Genomic DNA, 9,874 nt, shown 5'->3' with positions numbered 1-9,874 from the left:
GTTTAATAGTAATCTCATCTTGAGTGAGGCTTGTATGCAGTATGCAATATAACGTAAAACAGTTCTCCAGTTTGTACTTTATAACATTAAAGTATGAAATAATACCATTAGAGTGACATGAATAGGAAGTCAGTGGAACTGGCATCTTCCTCAGGAAGCCTGATTATGATTTTTCTCAGCATCTACGGCTGCTGTCAGTAGCACTAGTCTTTAAAAAGCATTAGAGGGAATACTACATACTTGCCGCCGCCCTAGGCAAGGAGCCACTGGGGATGCTTTTCCCATGAAAGGGACATCACAGTGTGCTTGTGCCTTTCTGTCCTGCACTGGAAGTGGGACCATGGAGAAGAAACAACAGCCTTAACGATCCCTGGAAGAAATCACTTGCACATATGCAAGGCAGTGGCTTTGCATAATACATACCCGTGTTACGCTGGTTCAAGGCAAACCCTTGGCACCTTGTGGCTGCCTCAGGCTGTGAAAAGCTTAATGAATTCCCTAGCTAACAATGAAAGCTGGATGTACCAATTTGGGAGCAGCGTAGACTGATCCAAAATTCATATTAAATTTTCAGCATGGATCCAGAAAGTAGCCAGTTATTTTTTGTCTCTGCTCCTCCTATGTGACTTTCTGTCACGATCTGAAGCAGAGGCCAAAAGGCCAAAAGACGATTTCAGTGCAAAAGGTTTCCATTTTTTTCAGGTCAGAGGACCAAAGGTGGGATACTGCCTAAAAATGTGTGATTAGGGGGTCCTTTTTTTAGGACTAGCACCAATAGCTAGGAGGCTCAAAGGCTACGTGACAGGCCCCTACCTGACTCCAAGCTGACTTGCTCCACTTTCAAAGTTCTATCATACCCCTTATTTGAATGGATTGACTTAACTCCTTTTCATCAAAGAGAGAAAATCAAAATTCCAGCTCTTTCATGGCTGTAATGTGTTGAAGTGGACTGATCTGAAACTCCCATCATTAAATTATGGTCTTGATGCAGACAAGCTAAAGACACCTTTCTGTGCAGCCCCTCCGTGGAGGAGGAAGGCGTGCTGTCATAAATTTCCTGGTTATTTAAGCTTAGCTGAAAGCTTATCATTAACAAAAGCTGCCCTTGTAGACTGGAGTGGGCTCCTTATTACTTTTTTGGCATTGCAAATTCACTGCCGATCCCCTAGTCCTTCTTTGAGGGGCCTGTTAGGATAGGAAACCAAACTGAGAATGGAGCCAAAAGGATGTTTAAAAAGGAGGTATAAAGTTATCTTTTTGTCATATATGGGGGAACTGAAACAAAGGTCACAGTGATCGGAGCATCAATAAAACCCAAATATTCAGATTCCGGCCCCAGTTACCATCTGGGGCAGTAGTTAATTTTCACCTCTTCTATAGCTTTTGCGAGTTGGGCTGCAGGTAGCTTCTTTCTTTTCTTTACTGTCACACTTCTGAAGCAAAATCTAGTGTACTAACACAAACCTCAGCAGTAAATATTTTGCAGTTTTTAAGGGAATATCATCTCAGCTATGTACTATATGTGGAGGATGATCAGCAGGCACAAGAACAGAAATAAATGCTGCTAAAAGCAGCTTTCCCACTACAGTCTGGGTTGTTTGAACAGAAAGGAGAGGGACATGACAGAATCTACAGGAACCAAGCTCTAGTTTTTAAATCCAAAATTAAAAAAATGTACATTTTTTTCCTCTTTCTATTGGCAGATTTGAATTGCCAAGCTACCCTTAAGGGACAAGAGGGGCAAGAGTCTCTTCCCTATCAGCATCAAAGTTGTCAGGATCCATGGAAACTCAATGCCACAAAATATTTCTAATGGGGTGGGTAACACAAGTCCTGGTGTACTCGTGTATCTCAGCCCGTTAACAGCTACAGAGGGATGCGCAGCTAAGGGGTGGTGATCTATTTCAGTGGCATCATTGTGCTGATGGAATAGAAATTCAAAAAAAATTCTCTTTTTAGTGAAGAGGAATATAATTATTTCAACAAAAATTCCCATTTTAGTGAAGAGTTGTCCATTTAGAGATGTGTATCTGCCCTGCACTGTAGTGCTGGGAGTATTACTTGCTCTTGTCACCCTTCTATCCCCAAGATGGATGTAAAGTGTCAAGGGGGGCTCTGAGATTAGAAAGTGGAAGGTAAGGACTAACCAGGATTTTCTTTTTGTGTAATGTCAGAGAGTAAAGGAAGCTGGGAAAGGTTGCCTTACGTTTCTCCACTGCAGGTCATCCAATCCCCCCCTGCTCCCCAGGAGCTCAGGCTGGGTAAGCGAGCTGCAGTGCTGGTAGCCAGCACTGAAATCCCAAGAGGAGACTGGCTGCTTCCTCCACCTGGGAAGCTTCAAATAACCCCAGCTAGCAGGAGAGGAAAGAAGGGACAAGGGTGAAATGCGTACATCATTTCTTCTTGTTCTTCCCTACCTCAGGAAAAGTCACTGCAAACGGGCAGGATCTCCTGCTTTACTGACCTGCAGGCTCTGACTGGGGGTGCTTTGTGGCTTGCTTCATTAATTACTGCCAAGGACTGAAGGTGTTGAATAAATCTCAGACTAACACAAGGCTATTTAAGCATAGCAGGGGAGCTGGCAGGACACGAGGTCTCAGGAGACCCATTGCTTCTTGTCCCTGCTACCAGCAGAACTTACAAGCAGCTCTTTGTGGACAACAGACATCATTTGGTCAGGAGACCTCTGCTCTATGGAGACTTTTGAGCGCCCCTTCCACACACAGTATCTGGTGGTCCCTTGCGATGAGGTGTCCTGCCGCTGGCATGACTGCATGGAGACCACTCTAGTCAGAGGACCTCTCAGTGCAAGCTCCCCATGGCTGCAGAGCGAAACCAAGCAAACACGGAAAAAAACCTAATAGGCTGCACTTATTAATAAATGATGGCTTACCTATTCATAAGCCTGCTGTCTTGGGAAGGTTTAAAACAAAGCCCTGTGCTCCAGCTTTTTATTTCTCAAACAATGCCACCTCTTGCTGTGTGTGCTTCAACTCCATGTCTTGCTAGCAATGGCAAAACTGAAAAAAACAGAAAAAGGGAAGAAGAAACATCTTCAGTTAAACCAAGTTTGATATAAAGATTTTTTTCAATGAAGAAAGCATGATCTTGTGCTCTTACAGAACTGGACTCAGAGGTACGGGTTGAGTTCTGCTACTGCCCTCCTGTTCAACTTCAGGCATGTCGCTGATGGCTTCGCCGTCTGCATCTTCCAGGTGTGAAATGGTGGTGGGAGATGGAGGGGATCTTTCCCAGCCTTTGCTTGTCCTGTCGGTCAGGCTGGTTTTCCCATGAAAGCCCGCGCGAGGGGCAGTGGGGGATGGAGACGGTGTACCGGTGATAGCATCCGCCCCCCAGCAGCGGAGGGGTGAAGGCACATATTCGGGTGTTCAGCCACTTCTCACTTACACCATTACAAGTCATGAGTGGCAACAAACACCCCCCACCACCAGCCACCCAGGGTGGGTGTGCAAGGGCTTGGACACACAGCTCACACCGTGCAGCCACCACTTACTGGGTTAACATGCCCGGGTGGGAGGAGAACAACTGTCACGGGGTGATGGCTCGCTGGGAGGGGTATCCCCAAGGTGCAGCTCACAGTGGTGAGGTTCCAGGTGGCCTGAGCACAACCTTTGGTGCTGCAGCCACTCTGCACCCCCAGCCAGCAGCCTGGAGAGAGAAGGGCAGCAAGAGACTGCTGTCTGACGAGGCTGAGCGCCCCAATTAAAACTGCAGATGGAGTAGACTCTCCTGGAAATGTCGGGTGGTGCCACTGCCAAAAATTTCGAAGGCCGTGTTGTGCGAGACACTGTGTTTCAGGGAGTCCAAAAAGCGAGCATGGACGATGGGCTCTGAAACCTAAAAGTTTAGACGAACTTTTCATTCCTGGCCTATTTTAATATAGCATCTGAGGCCAGAGTCTGGTAAGGAAGATAAAAAACAGATTAATCAAACCTCGGAATTTCAACTTCGATGAAAATAATATGGTTCAACTATGCCCTGGGGAGGAATGCTTGACAATAGTGAGGGTGCCAGCACAGTGTTAGTGCAGCACAATGCAACATGCTGGCATGTGGTAATTTTAAGAGCCAGAAGTATCTCCTCTTAAACGATCTGAAATGCAAATGTGAAGCCTGTTTTCCCTCCTTGCTCTGTGTTTTCTTGACAACCACTGCCAGGATCCAGCCACTAACTTGTCACCACAAAAGTATGCCGATGTATTTGCAATGGCTGAGGCGTTAATCCTGACCTTCATGTGTATGCATGTGCCTTCCTTACGCAGTCTTCAGGCCAAAGTCTGGTTTCTTAGATCGAACCAGTCCTAGGAACAGCCAGGAGGGTGGGAAGCCAAAGGTTTTGCTCTGAGGACAGGATGCCCAGCATCATGCAGAAGGGTTCTGATTGTATGCAGGGCAGCGGTCAAAAAAAACCCTGTTTGTCAAAAAAAAAAGGGGGGAAAAAAAAGAAAAGGTTTGTTAAAAATCAAACACAGGTGATTTAAACTTGAAACTTTCTTAATCCAACTCCATGGCAAGGACAATTGATTTCCACCATATACCACTTTCGTTAAAAGTTCACGCTATACATTGCTCAGGGTGCTTTCAGGATCCTCTCCAGCATTGAGCAGGGACTACAGATTGTTTCCTGCACTCTTTTCCAAAGAAATGAAAATAAAAATCTGTTTTGCATGGAAATGGGATGCAATTCACACATTATTAAGATGTAGCAGGTTTTGCTCTTTTAAAAATTGCAGTGAAAAGAACAGCCTTTTAACTGACATTTGGAAAATAATAGGGACATTTTCCCTTTCTTCTTCATTTCCACCTAATGAACAAAGTCTATTAAAATACTTCTTTCCTCTTGCTTGCCTACTCTTCTAGAATCTTCTTACTTCTCCCTACACGCTCCAACCTCTCTTGTTTACTTAGTGTCTTCAAAATTTGGAAATACCACCATGCCTTACTGCCCTAAAAGTAAATCAAAAGAAATAAAAATCTGTGAGGCTTAACAAAATTTCCATTTTTTTTTTTTTTTTATTAAGGTTCCTTACTAACAGAGCAAAACATTACGGAAACAAAAATCTTAACCAACATGGAAAAAAAAATGTGTAAAAGCAGACTGGGTAGTTTTTTTGTTTTGTTTCATTTAAAGCTGCCTTCACTAACCAAATGTCCACAGGGGCTGTCCTCTGCAGACTCTGTCATGACCTCGTAAGTCACCTTATAGAGGTTGTTTCACCTGGGTGCGCTCTGTGAACCACCCGGGTGAAGGATTCACACCTCACTGCATCACAGGCTTCAAGCTATACAAGACACTGGAGGGAAATTAGTGGCTATTGTTATTGCATGACTGCCAGCCTTTCCTCTGCATGGTAAGTCACCAGCAAGAAGCTGCTGCACTGCTCATGCATCCTCTGTCATTCCTGTACAATCGTAAAGAGCCAGCAGGGCGGGCTGCCGCACATTTCCTTGATGATGCGCATTTCACAGAATCACAGAATCACATAATGGTAGTGTTGGAAGGGACCTCTGGAGATCATCTAGTCCAACCCCCTGCCAGAGCAGGGTCACCCAGAGCAGGTGGCACAGGAACGCGTCCAGGGGGGTTTGGAATGTCTCCAGAGACGGAGACTCCACCACCTCTCTGGGCAGCCTGTGCCAGGGCTCTGCCACCCTCAAAGGAAAGAAGTTCCTCCTCATGTTTAGGTGGAACTTCCTATGCTCAAGTTTGTGCCTGATACCCCTTGTCCTGTCCTCGGGCACCACTGAAAAGAGCCCGGCCCCATCCTCCTGACACCCACCCTTTAATTATTTATAAGCGTTGATAAGATCCCCCCTCAGCTGTCTTTTTTCCAGACTGAAGAGACCCAAATCCCTCAGCCTTTCTTCATAAGAGAGATGTTCCAGTCCCCGAATCAGCTTGGTAGCCCTTTGCTGTACCCTTGCCAGGAGTCACCTGTACTTCTTGAACCACGCAGCCCAGAACTGGACACAGTACTCCAGACACAACTAGACTGAAGACGGGTGTGCAGCCTTGCAGCATGTTTCACTGGAGCCAGGAGCGCCCCAGCACTCACTAGGATGCACCCTGCTTACGCCTCACCTGCAAAAACCACTGCAGTTAAATGGGAGAGAGGATAATAAACGTGGGGCAAATACAGTGTCTGGCTCAGCTGCAGTTACTCTTCATGAACAGTCGCGAGGTTTCATATCAGAAGTGAGGTGCGCACGTGCGCTTTTATATACAACTACCTTGAATGCGCTTTAATATACGTTTAAATGCTTTGCTGAGTAGATGTCACACGGAAGGAAAGAGGGGGTGGCTTAAAGTGGTGCATCTCACACACCACTTCAGCAGCATCTCATGTGACTACAGGTTGTCAAGTCAATAGGTTGACTGTCTGAGCTCCAGTTAGCACTGGGGCATAGCCTTGCCTTTGCTGGATATAGCCTGTGGCAGTATTCCTCCCTTTGGCAGGGCTTAAGAGCAAAACATGAGAAGGGCACTGAAGGGATTTAATTGCATAGCTTGCAAGTCTTAGTAGGAGCTGCCCATGTATGTTCCCAGTGCACATGTGGGAGTATAGATGTCTGGATCCTGTGTGACAGGATATGTCAAAACCAGCTGTAGTAATATAAGCAGCAATACATGGACCTTTATGTGGTGACTGAAAACCAAAAAAAAAAAGAGAGGTTTTGAAGAAAAACAACAAGCTGAGGACCAAATAAGCTAAAGGACAGTTGCCATCCAACAAATTACTTAAAGCTGGAAGACTGAAAGAGTGTCCCGGTTTAATCTGGAGCTGTTGCATTTCCCCTAGCTGTGAGCCCACCCCAGCACCCACTTACAGATACAACCTCACTTGGGATACAGCAATAAAACTTTGCCTTTTGGCCACATAAACTACCGGAATTATATAATGTTCAGTGAGTTTTCTATACAACAAAGAACCTCTTTCATGGAGGCAAAGCTAAGCCAGAAGTCACTTTGACATGCTGTCCCGAGACAAGGAGGCTGGGCACCAGTAAGGGAAATGGGACCGAGAGGTGGAAACACTGGAGAAAGCAGCTGCCTTGGAAAGCACCCTGCAGCAAGTAGCACATCCCGGAGCTGGAAGTGGGACGGAGGTGGAGGATGGCTGGGAGAGGAGGCAGGAGTGCCAGCAGAGAGGTGAAATGCCAGGCTGGGTGGCTCACAAAAGGGCAGGCACATGGAGAGCAGGGTGACCTCCAGTCCGCTTTCCTCCAAGATGATGGAGTTTCCCTGCTTTGTCAGCGTGGGTTTTTTAAACCAAAATTACATGCTGCAAAATGCACTTCTGCTCCTCATGGCAGGACGGCAGCAGGATGGCGGGCTCAGCCCTGGCCTGGCCTGGGGGCATCCCTCCACTGGGGCAGCCCTGTGATCACCCCGTGGGACCAGGCTGGTGGGGAGCACTTTGCTGTTTATGAGAAAACAAAGCAGATGGGAGATTATACAGAAAGAAAGAAAGAAAAAGAGGTGGAGGAGGAGGAGGTGGTGGAGTCTCCGTCTCTGGAGACATTCAAAACCCACCTGGACACATTCCGGTGCAGCCTGCTCTGGGTGACCCTGCTTTGGTAGGGGGGGTGGACTAGATGATCTCCAGAGGTCCCTTCCAAGCCCTACCGTTCTGTGATTCTGTGGAAAAAAAAAAAAGTAAAAAAAAAAGCGAGGAGGTTGCATGCAAAACCGAAGCCACCCTTGAAATCAAGGGTACCCTCACGATGCTGGCTCAGGCCTTCCCTCCCTTCCCCACCCGCCTCCTTCCCTATTTATAACGCACCTGGGGTCTTTAGTCAGATTGTTTTTACATGCGGCTTTGTCACTTACGAGTGCCTGATGCCAGTACAGTGCTTTAATGCGCAATGCACGTGCAGGGTTGGATGGACACCTTCCCTCTTCCCCTCCTCCCACACGTGCTTTTCCCCGCTGCCCTGCAGCAGCAGCAGCCGCCTTTCTCAGCATGCCGTGCTCCCGCTGCATTCCCGAGCAGCTGTGCTGTCCCTGTCCTCCCTCCTCCAGCCATCCCTGTCCTTTCCCTTGGCCGAACCTGCTTTCGCTCAGGCGGCAGCCGCTGCCTGCCGCAGCTCCCGCTCACCGTCCCCGGTGCCACCGTCCTTCCCTCCCCGCTCGCTAAGGACATGCTGTGGCACAGCCGCCTGGCCACCGCCGCTGCCGCAGTCGTGCAGGTTTGGATTACTGTGCACGCCACCGATGTCGAGCTCCTGTCGTGACCCAGCGCCCCATAGGAGGAGCACATGAGCTGAGACGTCAACGCGAAAAATTATAGCCATGCGAGCTATCCCTGCGCTCAGCTGCTTGGGGAGCGCATACATGGCTTGTGTGACAGCAGCGGCACACAGAAGCAGCAATGAAATGCAGTTAGCAATACAGCTGGGAGACAGGCAGCCAGGCAGGCACTGGTCCAGTGACTAAAATGATCCTACCGTGAGCCAGCCCGCAGAGCCTCCAAAAGTGGCTGACTACTACACAGGAGCTCGACTTGCTTTGCAATTACTCCAGTTCCCCCCGGGTGACTGCAGTGTGTGCTCCGTTTTGGTTTTGTTTGCCTTTTTGTTGCCCTTCTTTTTTTTCTTTTTTTTTTTCCCTCCCCACCACCCATCTCCCTCTCTCTCCTCCTGTGTCCTTCTCTCCAGGATGGCGGAAGCAGAGTTGCACAAGGAAAGGCTCCAAGCCATAGCAGTAAGTCAGTTTCATTTTACTCGCTCTTTTGTCCGTCGCCGTGGGTTTGCGGAGGGAAGGGAGGGATCCTGGCAGGGTGGCTGGGAAGCGCCCGGAGAGCCTGGCTTTCCCAAAGTTGTGCATGGAGTTCCCCGTTCGGGAAGCGAGTGGTTAAAAGTCTGCTTTGCAGGGTTTGGCGGAGAAAGAGGGCTCTGAGGAAGAGCGTTGAGCTGACACGTGCAGAAAGAAAAATGTGAATGCACAGTGGCACGCTTAAAAGATTGATGATGGAGAAGAAAAGAAGGAATAAGTGAGGAGGAGGGGAGATAGCGGGAGAAAATCACTACTCTGCTGAAAAGATATTTTCTCGCGGTGGGAGCTTTAGCTTAGCTGATTAAGAAGTTAAACAAAATGATCTGCTGCAGGGTGGCTTTTACCGCAGAAAGTAATTGTGATATTACAAATTTTTAAAACAATCGAATACAAACACTACATTATCAAATTTGTGTAATTATTTGATCTACTACTTAAACTGTCACCTCAGCTCTGTAGCTGAGCACACGCTTTCAGACAAATTCCCTGACAAATTGCACCCCACCAGGGTTAAAGTTTAGGCAGGATTTTGCCCCATTTTAGTTAAAACTTTTGTTTTCACGGCTAGGACCGTAATATGGAGTGAGGTATGGGCTCAGCTGGTGCAGACCTCAGAGGAACGCAGGCAGTGACGCCCAGTGAGGATTGGGCCTGGGTGTTGAAAAACCACCATCGCCCCGGCACACAGAAATTGCCAGCTCATCTTCTAGCACGGCACAGGCGCCGTGTCAAAAGGCCTGTGTTCCTGTGGGCACTGCCAGCCTGCCAGCCCCACACAGCCTGCCCTTGTTCCAGTGACACCCGGCTCATCTTCTTCTTCTTCCTCCCTGCGGCTGGGATGCTGCTGCAGCTGTGCCGGTCCCGGTGGGATGGCACGGTCCGTGCCGGGGACCGCACACCTGGAGGTCTGAAGGGAAATGACAGACAGCAGAGCCCGCATGGGTTTTACATTCCCTTCCTCGGTTCCCCCAGTGATCAACAGATGCTACGTTTTACTGTAGCCGGCAGAGATTACAGATTTCCTTTGTAGTAAGAGGAATGGCTGCTGCTGCTGCTGCTGCTGCTGCTGTTCCAAGCT

The 9,874-nt window shown here is 48.1% G+C and overlaps 1 protein-coding gene across 7 annotated transcripts in view; it reads left to right on the top strand.

Moving 5' to 3' along the window:
• Positions 1–8,277: 8,277 nt before the first annotated feature.
• Positions 8,278–9,874, top strand: part of PALM2AKAP2 (PALM2 and AKAP2 fusion) — a 279,896-nt gene continuing 278,299 nt past the window's right edge. For 5 of the 7 annotated variants that reach the window (XM_074571098.1, XM_074571096.1, XM_074571094.1 and 2 more), the window contains exon 1: positions 8,308–8,724. In XM_074571098.1, coding sequence (XP_074427199.1) covers positions 8,680–8,724 — 45 coding nt within the window. In that variant the 5' untranslated portion in view covers positions 8,308–8,679. Of the gene's footprint in view, positions 8,725–9,874 lie in introns of all 7 variants that reach the window. The other 2 variants (XM_074571092.1, XM_074571097.1) reach the window with 2 other exon arrangements.

The sequence above is a fragment of the Larus michahellis genome, chromosome Z (genome assembly GCF_964199755.1).
Source record: "Larus michahellis chromosome Z, bLarMic1.1, whole genome shotgun sequence".
In the NCBI taxonomy this organism is placed as follows: domain Eukaryota; kingdom Metazoa; phylum Chordata; class Aves; order Charadriiformes; family Laridae; genus Larus; species Larus michahellis.
This window is presented reverse-complemented; position numbering and strand designations above follow the sequence as displayed.